The sequence below is a fragment of the Cervus elaphus genome, chromosome 5 (assembly GCF_910594005.1).
Source record: "Cervus elaphus chromosome 5, mCerEla1.1, whole genome shotgun sequence".
Taxonomy (NCBI): Eukaryota; Metazoa; Chordata; class Mammalia; order Artiodactyla; family Cervidae; genus Cervus; species Cervus elaphus.
In genome coordinates, this window is record NC_057819.1 from 90,886,308 (window position 1) to 90,902,866 (window position 16,559).

The 16,559-nt window shown below is 43.8% G+C and overlaps 1 protein-coding gene and 1 pseudogene across 1 annotated transcript in view; one reads left to right on the forward strand and one right to left on the reverse strand.

Annotated features, from left to right (window-relative positions):
• The first annotated feature begins 1,442 nt into the window (after window positions 1-1,442).
• CRLF3 (cytokine receptor like factor 3) overlaps window positions 1,443-16,559 on the forward strand; it is a 41,602-nt gene continuing 26,485 nt past the window's right edge. Inside the window, exons 1-2 of the mRNA XM_043903109.1 lie at window positions 1,443-1,660; window positions 16,101-16,308. Coding sequence (XP_043759044.1) covers window positions 1,544-1,660; window positions 16,101-16,308 — 325 coding nt within the window. The 5' untranslated portion in view covers window positions 1,443-1,543. The remainder of the gene's footprint in view (window positions 1,661-16,100; window positions 16,309-16,559) is intronic.
• LOC122695663 lies at window positions 7,624-9,265 on the reverse strand (annotated as a pseudogene).

A 16,559-nucleotide genomic window follows, 5' to 3' on the forward strand; every position in this document is an offset into this window, starting at 1 on the left:
TACCTGTTAACCTTCTTAACCTGAACTCCATGGCCCTTACTTTGCTCAACTTCATCTCTCGATGTATTTCAGTCCTTCCTCTCCAGTCAAAGTGGTCTGTTCCTCCTTCCTTACAGAATCCACTTAGATTCCTGCCTGCCTTATATCCTTCCCCACTTGGTTTTGTCCTACCTGGGGTGCCTTTCCTGACTCCTTTTTGTTTAGTTAATGCCTTGATTCATTCCACAGATACTTGTTGAGCATCTGTGGAGTGCCTGGCTAGTTTAGGATAATTTCCCACTTTCTCCAGAAGTGCGTTCCTTTTCTAAACTTCTCTAATCTCAAGTGTCATTTACTTAGCACAAAACAGTATGGTAGAAAGAACAGGAGAGTCTGGCCCAGGAAAACTGAAATCTAGCCTCTAGTACAGATTCATTGTGTAACCTTGAGGCAGTCTATTTCTGAGGGAAAGCAAGTCTACCACACTCGGCCAGGGGTCAGGAAACTATATGTGGTGTGTGCTAAGTCACTTCAGTAGTGTCTGATTCTGCAACCCTATGGCCTGTAGCCCTCCAGTTTCCTCTGTCCATGGTGTAAATCTGACCTACCACCTGTTTTTATTGGCCTCCTGAATGAAGAATGTTTCTTACCTTTCAAAGTAGTTGAGAAAAGATGCAAAGTATATTTTGTGACACATGACAATTAGGTAAAATTCAAATTTGTGTCCATAATTATTAGTTGCACATGGTCACGCCCACTTACTTACTATATTGCAACGGAGGCCTTATGGCCAGCCAAGCTCCACATTTTCACTAGCTGGCCGGTACAGAAAAAGCTTGTCTTGGAATTCTGGCAGGATTGAGGTACCTACCGGGGGGCCCACGCTTAGGCCTCCGTCTTGACTCATTTATAAGACTACGAGCTTCTGGGTGGTGGGTGATCCCTCTGAGCCTGGTGACTGGCTCACGGTAACCTCTTAAACCACTGGCCGCTGCAGGAATGCTCGTTCACTGACTCAATGGACATGAGTTTGAGTAAACTCCGGGAATTGGTGATGGACAGGGAGGTCTGGCATGCTGCAGTCCCTGGGGTCGCAAGGAGTCGGGCACGACTGAGCGACTGAACTGAACTGAACTGAACTGAAAATAATAAGAGCCATTGGGGTTGAAATCCCGACGGCTTGAGAAAATTGATTCCTCCCTCTGTCCCTGTCTTTCCTCCTCTGTGGAATAGAGGTGTAAGAAGGCCTGGCAGTGAAACGCCAGAAGGAGATAAGTTGTGCGAAGCACTTCGCGAGGTGCAGTCACTAATCCTTCGTTGGCTCCACGCGGACTGGGAGGAACGCCCGCGGGCCAGGTGAGGCGCTGGAGCGCCGCCGGGCGGGAGACACAGGCGGCGCTGGGACCCTGACGCGGGTTTCGCGCCGCTGTCAATCAAGGCCTCCGCGGGGCGGGGCGGGGCGGGGCTTCCGCCTGCCCTCGGCGGTACCCGGCCGCTCGGCGGCGCCTGGGACAGTCGGGAACCGCGCCCGCCGCTGCCGGCCGCGCGGCCGGACGAGGGGACGATGGAGCTGGAGCCCGAGCTACTGCTGCAGGAGGCCCGCGAGAGCGTGGAGGCGGCGCAGAGCTACCGCCGGGAGCTGAGCCAGAGGCTGCAGGGGCTGCGGGAGGCGCGGAGGCAGGTCGGAGGGCCGCGCCCGCCGGGGCGCTGTGGGCCCCAGGGAGGGCGCGGGGTGCCCGGCGGTGGGCGAGCGCAGGGAAGGCTGCGGGGGGCGGGAGTGTCCGGACACTCTGAAGGGAGGAGGGAAGCGGCTTTGAAGGCGCTGGAGACCTGGCTGGGTGTGAGGAAGGGGGAGGTGGGCTCTGAGATGGGTGGGGGGAGGGGGTCTTGAGAGGAAGAGACGCGTTTGGGGAATGGTGGGAGGGTGTGAGAGGTGTTTCCTAAGCTGTGTGTGGGGCGATGCTGGGGCTGCGAAGGACTGCGAGGTTGGGGGGAGTCAGGGATCGCAGCAGAAACCCAGGGCGTTGCAGAGAGTGGTCAAGATTGCGAGAGTTGGGGGCGGTGGAGGTTCTTTGGAAAACCTGCCTTGTGGATGGAGATTGAGTTTAGAGAGCTCGAGGAAAATGTAGGGCAGTGAGTTGGGAGAGCGCAAACTGGAGGCAAAATGGGCCGTGGAAGGGAAGGACTAAAGAGAGGGACAGAGACGGGAGGCGAAGCAGCAGAGTTAACACTAAATGAATGGAATTAGTGTCTGAAAGTAGTCTTTAATATTTCTTATGATCTTGAATGCATTAAAAAAAAATTTAGCGGGATCCCATTCTAGCGAGTTTGGATTTTAAAGTGAAACTGTGTGGAAAGGGCAAGGAAGGAAAATGAAACCCTTGAGGGATGGGATACAAAAGTGTAGGGAAATGGAAAAACAGATTTAAAGACAGACGTGTCGAGAGGAGGAGCTAAATATACTTTCAAGTGACAGCAGTTATCTGCTCCGTGGGGACCTGGTCCTCAAAGATATAGGAAAGCCACATGGTTTTTCCACACCCTGGAACATATAGGGGAAAAGATATAACCCGCGGCCAGTGTGTAGTAGGACAGATAATCCTCGAGCAACTTAATTCAGGTGCTTAATAAGTGCTTTTTGAATCAGTGGGATTCCAGGTGAGTGGAATCATTTGAGTGAGTGGCATTTTTCTTCATCACGCTTGTCACTAATCTATTTGGTCATCCTAGTAGCGCTCATGCTGCAAAGAATCTGAAAATTACAACTAGTTGAATAGTGCTGTGATGAGTGCCTTTGGGTATTCTCATCACTAAGGTTACTCAACATGCTTGAGGTTTTATACATTTTAAAATTCTTGTAGGTTTTTTAAAAATTTATTTTCACTTTTGACTCTGCCAGGTCTTCATTGCTTTTGTGCTGGGTCTTCGTTGCCTTTGCCTGGGCATTCTGTAGTTGCGGCAAGTGGGGGCTGCTCTCTAGTTGCAGACTTCTCAGTTGCAGTGGCTTCTCATGTTGCATAGCCCTCTAGAGCCAGAGGGCTTCGGTAGTTGCAGCATGCAGACTCAGTAGTTGTGGCTTAGTTGCTCTGCAGCATGTGGGATCTTCCTGAAGCAGGAATCGACCCAGTGTCCTCTGTGTTGGCTGGCAGATTCTAATCCACTGTGCCATCAGGGAAGTCCTAAAATTCTTGTAGATTTTTAAATGAAGGCCAGGCATCATTTGTAGTTTAGTAGCAAATCTGAGAGGGAAATCTAGGTATGGTGATCCTGACTTGATGAATACTTTTTAAGGCCTTCCAATACATTCATCTTGATTTCCACTTCACAACATCTGTATTATTCCTTCTGCTATTATGAAACAGAGGTTCTAAATCTAGGGTATGTTTAAATAGAGATTTAAGTATCTCTTATTATATGATTAATGTTTCAGCCAGTTAAGATATCTTATATATGAATGAGACTGTTGTTTAAGTGTATCAACAATTAAGAAACAGTAGAGTTGATATTATCTTCCTTGATGGCTCAGTGGGTAAAGAATTTTACCTGCAGTGCAGGAGACACAGAAGACACCAGTTCGATCCCTGGGTCAGGAAGATCCCCTGGAGGAGGAAATGGCAACCCACTCCAGTATTCTTGCCTGGAGAATCCCATGGACAGAGGAGCCTGGTGTACTACAGTCCATGGGGTCACAAAGAGTTGGACACAACTAAGAAACTAAATGCACACCCAGAGTTGATATTAAATGAATGAATGAGCTTAGCACCTGGGAGTAGTACTTATTAATTTCTCATGTGTTATTGAACACATTAAAACAATTCAGTATGATCTCATTCTGAGTTTCCAAACCTACATTCTTTAAAATTCTATGTCCAGCAATTTAAATACGGGACACACTTCCCTATAATTTAGTGGAGTTTGGTGTGGGGTTTCGTTTTGTTTTGGAGGCCCATTGTCTCGGGCTTGAAGCAGAAAACAGTAAGAGAACATCCGTTATGCTTAGATTCTCAATAACATTGCCTTCCAAGTAGACTGAGTAATATGGTAGTTCACTTGTGTGAACTGAAATGTGTTTTGTGCCAGTTCCAGTGGCTTCTGCTTCTATTGGGCTGGCCAAAAAGTTTGTAAGATCATATGGAAAAACCTGAACAGACTTTCTCGTCAACCCAATAAAAGCTTTAATTCTCTCTCAGAGTTCTTTCTAGTGGCTTGCACACGTTTGGATTTGAAGAATAAGTCCTCTATCAACTTGCACTCTAAGGAGGATCTGTGTTACAAAAATGTTATCAAAATAAGCAGCTGCTTTTGTTTAGTGGTTAGGATATTTTTAGGGTTCCAGTCATTTTCAGAATAACTACATAAAATATATGGCTTTTCAGTCAAAGATTTTGTGTGGGGGATGAATGAGAGAGCAGAGAAAAAGGATGCTCCCTTCGTATATATTTTTTACTTGCTGATTTTACTTCCTTATAGAATTTTTAAAATTGATGTATAATTTACAGACCATACAATCCATACCTTAAAATGTACAATTCAGCAGTTTTTAGTGTATTTGCAAAGTTGTGCAACCATCACCACTGTCTGTTTCCAGAACCTTTTCATCACCCCAAAAAAGAAATGCTTTCTGTCTCTCTTTGGATTTGCCTATTTAGCAAATGTCATAAAAATGAAACCATACTGAATGTGACCCCTTGCGACTGGCTTCTTTGACTTAGGCATAATGTTTTCAAGTTCATTCATGGGGTAGCATGTATCGATACTTTAGTTCTTTTTGTGGCTGAATAATATTTTGTGGATAAAGCACGTTTTATGTTTCCATCCATCAGCTGATAGACATTTGGGTTGATTTCACTTTTTGGCTATTATGACTAATGTTGCTGTGAACATTCATGGATGAATTTCCGTTTGGATATTTGTATATTTGAGAATATACTTAGGAATTGCTGGGTCATGTGGTAGCGCTTTGTTTAACGTTCTCAAGAACTCTTGGCATACTCTTTATCTTTGTTTTTGTTTCTTACCCTTTAAAAATGTCTCATGAAATTTGCCTCCTGTTAGGAAATCATGTCTGAAAGTTTAGAAGGAACAAGAGTAACCTCTTTTACTGTCAATCTTTTCGAGTCAAAAACAACTGCCAGCATGCAGCAGTTTCTCCTCTTGTGGTTAAGTTGAAGCCTTACCCTCTGTCTTCAGAGAAAAGGAAGTTCTGTGTAGGAATGAAGTATACTCAGTAACTCTTACTGTTTGAATGTGTTAAACATTAGACAACTTTATTGTCTTCAGGAAATCAGATGATATTTACAGTCAACTTGGCCTCACTGATGTTGAAATCATTAAGAATAGTTCTATATAGCTCCCTGGAATCCTTGGTATTAAGATGTAAATGCCAAGGAAATCAACTCCCACCATCTTTGAATACTTATCTGTTCATTCATTTGATGAATATGTATTGGGTGCCTCCTGTGGGTCAGAAATACTTCTACGTCCTAGAAATACTGTGGTCAGGGAAACAGACCACTGCCCTCACAGATGTAAACTTTTCCTTCTGTGGCTAATCATTAGACTTCCGCCTCAAAACAAAACAAATAGGAGAAATCTAAATTCTTGTGTATTCGTTTTCAGATTTCACTTCCATTGTGTTCTTCATCCCTTGTTTATTTCTACAGGTTTGACTTTCCTGCTTGTTGTGAGTAGAGATAGCTGATTAGGATGTCACTTGTCAGCTGGCCAGTCAGAGATGCCTCACGGAGTGACGTCAGTGATGACATTGCATAGTCCAGGGCCTCATCTTTAAGCCTTGCAGGTCCAGAAACTCCATCTTTGTACTTTATCAAAGGGGGGGTCAGTTTGAGGTACTGGAGATGGTAGAAATACCGATATTCCAATCCGTGTACAGTTAATATTTCACTCCATAAAATAAATGTGTTGGCCATCACATGCCTCTAATTAGTGAGATTCAGTGTCTCAGAGGGTGCTGACCAGAGCAGATCTCTGCTCTTTCAGAATAATGGGCCAATCCTGGTGTCTAATTAAGGTACTGTTTGGTGAGGACCCTGCCCAGCTCTGGCCAGTGGGTGTCCCTTTGATCATTGCTACTGCAAGCATGGTCTATGACTACAGTAGGGGCATCCTGACCTGAGAGCTGATGAAGAATGCAGGAATCAGGCCCCACCCAGGCCTCCTGAATAGTCATCTGTACTTTAACAGTATTGCTGGGTGTGATGCGTATGCACATTAAACACTGAGGCACAGGGCCTTGGAGTGTACCATTAACACTTCATCAGCTCTCTGCCGATTTAACCCTTAGATGTGTTATGGTAAATTGTTGTGGTTTATCATCAAGTTTTTTTAAGTAATTTTATTTTTATTATTTATTTTTGGCTGTGATGGGTCTTTATTGCTGGGAGGGCCCTTCTCTAGTTCTGGGGAGTGGGAGCTACTCTTTAGTTCTGGTGCATGGGCTTCTCACCTGTGGCTTCTCTTGTCTTGGAGTGTGGGCTCCAGTAGTTCCAGCATGCGGGCTCAGTAGTTGCAGCTCCTGGGCTCCAGAGCACAGGCTCAACAGTTGTGGCACCTGGGCTTTGGTATGTGGGATCTTCCCAGGTCAGGGATGGAACCCGTGTCTCCTGCATTGGCAGGTGGATTCTTTACCACTGAGCCACCAGGGAAGCCCTAGCCTCAAGATTAAAATGCTGTTTGAAATTGCATGGGTTTGTTAGACAGTTATACAATGACAGACAGGAGATTAATTGACAATCTCAAGCCACCACTTGTTTTAGCATGTCTTAAACATATTTAATGCAACCATTTGTCTCTCATGGTATTTTGTTTTCAGATTTTTTTCTTTAAAAATAATCTCTTAGTTTTGGATCACAAAATATAGGAAAGACACAAAGGGGATGCCTGTGACCACTTGACTGCACTTCCTTTCCATAAACTCTTTTTTAAAATCCCAGACCTAAAATAAATGAAAAAAAAAAAAAAAAATCCCAGACCTGTGCTGCCCAAGCATTCTCTCACATCCTAACAGGTGCAGAGTATAGTATCCGACCACGTGGAAACCTTAAACACACACCCTGCATCGATGTGGGATCCTTTCCAATTAAGTCTTCCAGCTCACTTTTGCCAGTATTGCAACTGCACTGGTTATTCCAACTATGTCCTAAAGCTCATGAACGAATAGGTCCCAAATGATGCCTGCACAGCCCTCCACTTTTCTTTTTTTTTTTGCCTCCACTTTTTAAAAGGCCTTTCTTAAAGAGCTGGGCTTCCCAGGTGGCACAGTGGTAAAGAATATACCTGCCACTGCAGGAAACGTAAGAGACGTGGGTTTGATCCCTGGGTCGGGAAAATTCCCTGAAGTAGGAAATGGCAGCCCACTCCAGTATGCTTGCCTGGAAAATTCCATGGACATGAGAAGCCTGGCAGGCTACAGTCCATGGGTTGCAAAGAATCGGACATGACTGAGCATGCATGCTTCTTAAATAGCAGTGACTAAGGCCCCTTGGCTATACCCAGTCTTCTAAGGCCCAGGCTGCTTGTGGCACCTGGATGGCAGCCCCTAGGGGTCCCCCACATCCTAGGGTGGCGATGGAGGAAGGGCAGGCCAGGCCAAGCATGAAGAATAAATAGTCAATTTTATTGGGCTCAGACTAGAAATCCATGAGTCTTGAGGACCTCTGTGAATCTGTCAGTTTCCTTCCCTGTGTTCTGAATTTTCAGCCTGCTTCCACAGCTTCATGAGCTGCTGCTTTTTCCGACAGTGAGTCTTGGCCTTCTCCTTTCTCTTCTCCTCCAGGGTGGCTGTTACCACCTGGTGGGACTTCCAACCAGCCTCATGAGCCAGACACCTTAGGTGTAGGCGAACTTCGGAATAGGCTTCAGACGTACAAGCTTGAGGGCAGCAGGAACCACCATAGGCGTTTTCCTTTTATAGAGTGGCGGGATCCCATCAAACAGCTTGAGGCGGCCCGGAGCGGCTGGGCCATGCTTGGTCTTGTGGGCCGCCTGCCTTGCGCTGTCTGCCGGAAGGTGTGTCTGGGGGCTCGGAAGTGGTCGGGGCCCCCAGAGGGCCTGGTGTTCATCTGCTTGCAGAGAAAGGCCGGGCACTTCCGCGTCCTTCTGTGGGAGTTGTCAGCATCGCTGATGCCCTCACATGCAGGGCCGCAGCCTTCCGGCCCAGAAGCACCCACTTGGCCACGACTGTTGCCAGGCGGCCCAGGAGGCGGCCTCGGCCAGCGAGCCCCAGGACTCTCCATCGTCTTCAGCAGCCGCCTGGGAAAGCTGTTTCCAAACTTTTAAATAGTTGATTTCAGCTGTTTTTTTGAGGATCTTAACTAGAAACCTTGGTATTCCTAATGTACCATACCAGGTTCTCCGTAGATCATTATTCCCACAGGATTTGAAAACACAGAGCGTACTTAACACTCAGTGTGGAGACCTCAGTGCAGGGAAAAATAAAAGTTATTTCAGAAAACCAGGGCAGGAAGTCTTAGTAGCTCGGCAAAGAAAAGAAAGCTACTATTGCTTCTTTTATCTCCCACTTCCCCTCTGTTACCCATTTTCAAAACAGTCCAAAAATCTGTTTGAAAATAATTTGTTACTGCAGTATTACTTAAAATATTCCTTTTGTGTCCTGTGTGTGTGTGCGCTCAGTTGTGTCAGACTCTGTGTGACCCCCCTAGACTGTAGCCCGCCAGGCTCCTCTGTCCTTGAAATTTTCCAGGCAAGAATACTGGAGTGGGTTGCCATTTCCTTCTCCAGGGGATCTTCCTGACCCTGGAATCGAACCCATGTCTCCTGCTTTGGCAGGCGGATTCTTTACCACTGAGCCACCTGGGAAATCCATTATAGTGTCCTAAGAAAAGGTTAAATCCCAAGCTGGAGAAACCTAAAAAGAGATGAAATAGTTTGAAGATAACTCATAATTCTATTTACAGACAACCACTGTTAACATTTTGGTGTATCCTTCTAGACATTTTGTCAAATTGAAAAACTACTGTATATGCAACTTTATATCTGCTTTTTTCTTTTGGTTACTGTTATAAGCATTTATTATGACAAATTTCCCATGTACAGTCTAATTTTTAATCCAGAGGTTAATTAAAATTACCTAGGTACTTATAGAGCATTTGTTGGTGTGCTGAAAAGTATTGACTCAGATATGTCAAAATACAAAACAGAAGCAAAGCTCTAGAAGCAAAACTAAAGAATCAACCACTAAGGGGAAGAAAGCCGCACATATATTTGTGTGCACAAGACCACATATTTACATTGGCTTTTTAGTCATCTTTTCTCAAACAAGTCTTCACAAATTGTTTTTAAACACAGCACCCTGAAAGCTGCTTGTTGAGTCCAAACTCACTTGAAATATAGTAAGAAAGAGAATTCATAAAAGCATTTGGAATTAATAATGCTAAACTCAGGGAGCTTAATTAAAAAGTGTGTGAGTGTCACAGAAGGGCCCAGTTTCTTTCTGTCTAGGATTGCTCTTTTTCAAGATAGAGTGTGATGTAAATTTAATTTTGATAGAGAAGAACTGTTCTTATTACTAGAAACCTGGTAAATTATATGACTAATTTGTGATCTCAAAAGCCAAACAAATGTAGGACAGGCTTTGGGTGTTTTTTGTGTGTGGAGGGAGTCCACTGGGAGCTTAGTTCACTGACTAAAGATCGAACCTGGGCCCTCGCAGTGAAAGCACCAAGTCCAAACCACTGGACTCCCAGGGAGTTCCCAGGACAGGCTTTTATTATTTTAAGAATATTTATTAATATTTATTCATTTGACTGCGCAGGGTCTTAATTGTGCCATGTGGGATCTTTGATCTTTTCGTGGCAGCCTGCGGGATCTCGTTTCCTGACCAGGGATCAAACCCAGGCCCCTGCATTGAGAGCATGCAGTCTTAGCCACTGGACTACCTGCGAAGTCCCATGCTTTTCTTATTGAGGGATATCCATGAAGCATTTATATTTGCAGTTATTTTACTTTATTTGCATTTGCCTCTATTAGTCATAAGACCTTGAGACATTTAACTTTCCCAACGCCTCACTTTCCTATCTGTACAGTGAGGATAAGGATAGGACCTACTTTATTTGGCCACTGTGGGAATTAAAGGGAGAAATGTATTTAAAATGTTTAGCACAGTGCCTGGGACTTATGAACTGCTTAATAAACATTAGCTGTAGAACTAATACCACTATATTATTATTCAGGGTGACCTCCCCTACTTCTCCCCTGGCAACTAATTCTTGAAACGTCTCCTCTCTTTTCCAGCAGAATGGCCTTTTTGAGCTCTGATGGCAGTTTGTGGCTGTCCCACTTACATAAGAACTTAATACTTTTTTACTATAGTTTCGTGGGCATGCAACTATCTCCTTTACTAGAATGACACAGTTTTCTGAGGTCAGGATCATGGTTTACTCATCTTTATAACCCCAGTTCCTGGCACATACTAAAGCTCAATAAATATTGAATGAGTGCCTTTATGAATGTTGTGGGGGTACTTTTGCAGACATTCTTTTTAGATCGTTCGTGGCCTTGATTATATGCACCCTATTCGCTAATGCAGATAATCACGAATTAAACATTTGTTTTGTCATGATTTGGTTATTTGTTGCTACATGATAAACTATGTCAGAGCATAATGGCTTAAAAGGCAGTCACTTGCTTAGTGTTCTGGGGACTGACTGGGGCTCAGCTGGGCAGTTCTCCTGATTTTGCTGGCAGCTCTCCTGTAATTTCAGTCAGATGGCAGCTGAGGCTGGAATGTTCAAGATGGAATATTTACTTACCTGTTTGGAGCCTTAAGTGGTAGCAGGGCTCAGCTGGAATGCTGGCGTGGCTGGCTCTCTCTTCCTCCCGCCCCTCCCACTTTCCTCCCCTCTCCACTTGGTCTCTCAAGAAGGATAGCCATGCTTCGTGAATGGCAGCTCAGACCCCTCAAAGTGCAGAAGCAGAAGTTGCCAGGTCATCTCGAGGCTGCGGCCTGGAGCCAGCACAGCTCAGCTCCACTCTGTAACGATGCACGGATGACTGCGTCGCTAGTCACCGCCCAGCCTGTATTTTCAGGGAGAGGTCTCTACAAGGATCTGAGTGCCACAAGGCATAGTTTGTGGCTCCCTGGGGCCATTAATGTAATAGACTGCCAAATGATAGAGTAAAGTTTTCCTTTTAAAAGTTTAGTAAAAAAAAAAATAAATAAAAGTTTAGTAAGCATTTTTTAAGAAAGCCTAACTGTAAGAGCGACATGGAAATGTAAGAGCGCTTATGAGTCCATACGAGAAGCAGACAGTTCAGATTTTCTGCCACTTGACTGGCTTTGTGATGTGGGCGGGTTCATCTCTCTGACTCCTATAGGTCACTCACCTACAGGTGATTTCTTCCTAGGGCTGTGGTAGAATTTAAGTGAGAACATGGGTATAAGTACCTGGTACACAGATGTTCAGTAAGTGGGAGTGGCTGCTTTATTGTTATTATTGCCATCATTATTACTATTATTATTAATGACTTATGTCTTGGTATTAGTGTAAAGACAGATGGCTAATGCAGTACATTTCCTGTGAACCCAGAAGAAACATTTTGGTTAGCTTCTTCAGTTTCAGCTGACTACTTTGTATCTTTGTCTTTTATTTTTGATTCCTATGTTCTTGTTAGCTAATAGTATTTAAAGCCAGCCTCTAATAATTTTAGTTTCCTATAAGCAAAACAGTTGGGAGCATAACTTCTTAGATTAAAGTTGGAGGATAAAAATTCTTTTCTTCTGTAGTCGTGAAAATCCATGGTTCAGAGGAGATTCCAGTTACTTCATTTCCTGAAACACAGGCATGTTATGTTATAGACAGAGCTAGTATATATTGCCACTTAAGACCAGAGATGTCTTAAGTCATATTCTACACAGGCTTTATGATATTTTAATAGTTAAAGTCTAGAGGAAAATCATTATCAGTCCCTGCTGTCTTGGAGGGCTGTGAAGTATCTTTTACTAGCTTTTATATGGCTTTGTACTGTTATATAAGTTTATTGGCTTTTTGAGAACTTCTGTTAAAACTTTAAAAGTTGCTTTGGAATTAGAATCAACTGCAGTGGAAACTTTCTAAGTTTTAACGGTCTGTTATACTAGAAGTTTTAGTAGAAAATTGGTTCTGAATATTGTTAATCAATATAAATAATGTATATTACATTTCCTTTTTGAGATCTTAAGTTGTATATCATTTGTATGCTTCTTAAATTTACTTTGTTACAAACTGTAACAGTTGTTTTGCCCTGAATGGTTGTCTGCCACACCTTTCTTTATGCAAGGAGGACAAATACACATTGCAGCAGGAAATGTCTTCAACCAATCACATAACTTACAGGTTTACCAGAATGCTTTAAAATGGGTTCTGGGGAACTTCCCTGGCAGTCCAGTGGTTAAGACTGTGCACTTCAAATGCATGGGGTGTGGGTTTGATCCCTGGTTGGGGAAGTAAGATCCCACATGCTGCATGGCCAAAAATGAAAAAATAACTTAAAAACAAACAAAACGGGGTCTGTATGCACTAAGCAGCTTGGGGCAGTGGGCAGACCGTGAACCTTTGGGTCATGCTGTTTCTGGCACCGGGAGGCTGTAGGGAAGTTTTTTGGCTTCTTTGAGATGTTTCTTCAATGTAGACAATACAGACCCACCTCTTGGGACGAGTGAAGGAGCTATCAGTGAGCACATTGGACCCTGGTGCCACATCAAAGACCAAGAAATTCACTCAGCAGTGAAGTCCACATTTTAAAATTAGTTGTATAAAAGCCCAAGGAATGACCTTGATTAATTACATGATTCAATTAAAGGTGACTGTAGCTTTGAATTAAGAGCTATTTCTGGGAAAAGAAACTGGTGCCAGAGGAAGTGTCACGTTTGAAACAGGGGTGGTCTGGAGTCTGTGAGCCAAAAGGAGTCACATTTGCAATGAAATGACAGGAGGTGAATTTGGAAATGGATTCTCCCTTCACTGCCTTCTGACTGCTTTGTGTTCAAACACTTCCTTTTTTTCTGAGGTTCTGAAACAAAACAAAACGTAGTGGGGCTCGGCAGCAGCAGCAGGAGCTTTTGAATTCTTTCTAAAGAGGAAACTGACTTTACCTAACCAGTGCACTTCCTGTGTGTGTGGTATCCGTTGGGGACAGATATGGGACCTCGTTGGTACAGCGCTCAGCTGCAGAATTTCCTCTTGCTGGTGGTTGGGGGGGGGCGGTTCGAACTGTATTTCAGAGCTCCAGTTTGTCGTCTTCATTTATCCTGGTATCTGTGAGGTCTGCGTGAATCACCTTGTTACCACTGCAGGTTCTGATCCAATAATTCTGGGTAGGACCTGAGATTTTCCATTTCTAACCATATTCCAGGTGAGATGTATCAAAATCCTAAGGCGTTCTTTCCCTGGTTCTTTTTGAAAGGTCCTAAACACATACATGGGGCTTCTCTGGTTACTCAGACGGTAAAAAATCTGCCTGCAATGCAGGAGACCTGGGTTCGGTCCCTGGGGTCAGGAAGATCCCCTGGAGAAGGTAATGACTCCCCACTCCAGTATTCTTGCCTGGGAAATCCCGTGGGCAGAGGAGCCTGGCAGGCTACATACAGTCCATGGGGGTCACAAAGAGTCAGACACGACTAAGTGACTAACACACACACACAAACACATACACGATTGACTTAATTGCATTGAACAACACTTAATTGCTAGTTTTTATGCATGTTAGGGCCTGATTCTCAGGCACCTGATCCCACGGTTGGGTGATGTGCTAAAGCAAGGACATTTTTAATATAACCCTCTCATTTTTTTAAACTTCGACTTGGATTTAGAAGTTCTCTAGTAACTTTACAGAGATTAATAGCAATTAAACTTGTTAGAATTTCTTTGTTCTTTATGATTTAAGAAAGTCTTTCACTTACTGCACAAATACTATTGTAACTTACATTAATGTTGAAAGGAGAAGACATTGTTTCTGCGATCTCCCCAGCCAATCAAAACCATTTTTTTTTTTTCCCCGTATTTCTTTGTAGCCCTTAGATGTGGGCATTTTTTTGTTTTCACATGCTCGTGAGCATTTCTGGGTAACTTTTTTGTTCTTAATGGTTTTATTTATTTTTTTGACTGTGCTGGATCTTCATTGCTACGGGGGCTTTTCTCTAGTTTTGGGGAGTAGGGTCTACGCTGTAGCTGTGGTGGGTGGGCATCTCAGTGCAGTCGCTTCTCTTTTTGCTGAGCACAGTTCTAGGGCCCACGGGCTTCAGTGGTCGTGGCTCCAGGCTCTGGAGCACAGCCTCAGTAGTTGTGGCGAACAGGCTTAGTTGCTCTGCGGCATGTGGGATCTCCCCTAATCAGGGATTGAACCTGTGTCTCCTGCATTGGTAGGCGGACTCTTTACCCCTGAGCCACCAGGGAAACCCCTGGGCAACAATTTTGTATTCTGGCTTTCAGTTTTAGTGTTAGAGAATAAATAGAAAGTTTTCAAAATTTCTCTGCTACCTGTTGAAATATTGGGCTTTATCCATATTTTGATACATTCTTTTCTTGGTGGATTTTTCTTAGCCTCCAAATGCTCTTTCTAAGATCAAGTTAGCAGAGGGTTAGGGTAATAAACATAACATGTCTTAGGAAATTAATATAATATTTGCAAAGTACAGTATGAACTTCGTTATGAAGATGGTTAGATAGCATCACCAACTCAAAGGACAGGAATTTGAGCAAACTCTAGGAGATAGTGAGGACAGGAAAGCCAGTGTGCTGCCAATCATGGGTTTGCAAAGAGTTGGACATGACTTAGTGACTGATTTGCTTTAATTCAGCTGACTTGCTTATAGTTAGAATTTTCCTGTTAAGTGAGAAAAGGTGAATTGTGTGTTATCTGTGTACTTAAAAAGAAAAGCTGGTGTCTCTATAGACAGCTGACTTGTTTTCAGAATTATCTGTGAGATATAAGGATTTTCCTGTCGTATCTCCTAGAACAGCCATTCTTAATCTGGGCTCTGTGGACCGAGGGTAGTGTGTCTCAAAGTGTGGGCTGCAGAGTCACAGGTGTGCTTGTGAAAAAGGAGGACTCTGCCCGTACATTCCCCCGACCCCTTCTTGAAGCTTGTTCTGAGGTGGAGCCTTGCCATCTAAACTATAACAGGTTGTCTGATAAGTGATTCTTCTACAAACCAAGTTTCAGAATTACTGCTCTGGGCAAGCAGTGGTTGGGATCTGAGGGACTTTGGAATCTCTGAAATTGAATCAGTGTCTTTTTGGTAGGGATTATTCATTTTTTCTGGGAAGGTCTGTAAACCTCTTATTGAAATTCACAGAGGACCATGACTCAAAGAGGATGACGTCATTGTCCCAGAGGTGTGCTTTGAACATCTTCTGCTTCCTGTGACCCTTTTGGAGTGTAAATAAATTCTTAGTTGTTTTTTGTTTTTTTTTTACCATAATGAGGGCATTTTGTCCACAAAGTGATTTTTTTTTGTATCGTGCTTTTTTAAGCTATCATTTCTTTTCTACTTTTCAGTGAAATGGATTTTTTTTGGCAGGGGGCGGGGTGCGGGCTCGTGGCATGTGGGATCTTAGTTCCCTGACCAGGGATCAAACCCATGCCCCCTGCAGTGGAAACATGGAGTCTTAACCACTGGACTGCCTGGGAAGTTCCAGTATAGTGAATTTTAATCTCTTACTAATCTTTTTTATTTGGCACTGAAATATTATTATTTCCAAAAACTGCTTTGTGCAGATAATACTTACTGCTAATGTTTATTTATTGAAAACAACAATGTGCCATTTATTTTACCAAGTGCAGGACATAGACTGTTTAATCCACAAGCAGCTCCATCAGGTGAGCATATTTATACTCATTTGATGAATAAGGGAATTGAGCCATGGTGTGTTTAATTATTAATAACAATCCAATTGACATAGCCTGTGAGTGATGGGACCAGGGTTTGAGGCTGTTCTGTCTCACCTGAAGGCAAACGCTATGCAAGTCTGCGCAGATGAATCGCGTTTGGTTTACCAATGACTGGAAGGTGATGTTGGGGTAGTGCCTTGAGATTATTATGAGTGATGCCTGTGGATCAGCCTTTCCTAGAGATTCTGAGTTTTTATGTTATTTTGTTTCAGATCAAGGAGAGTGCATCCCAGACAAGAGATGTCCTCAAGCAGCATTTTAATGATTTAAAGGGGACGCTTGCAAAGCTCCTGGATGAGCGGTTGGTGACCCTCTTGCAAGAGGTAGACACCATTGAGCAGGAGACCATCAAACCACTAGATGACTGCCAGAAGCTGATAGAGCACGGAGTGAACACCGCAGCGGACTTAGTCCAAGAAGGTGCGAGTCCCGGGGGCCTCTAACGCGGCCCGTTCCGGCCGACGTTGTACTGGTTTCCCAGGGCGCCAGCAGGCTTCCTGCTGTCTCTGGGTGCTTAGGCTGTTTGCACCTTGGGAAAGTTTTTGATAATAGGATAACAGGGGTACAGTGAGGTATCCTAGGGTGAGTTGCAATTCATGTACTAATTATAATCATTTACAAAGTACAGAGTAAATGATCTTTCTCATGGTTCTGTGATAACAGTCTCTCAT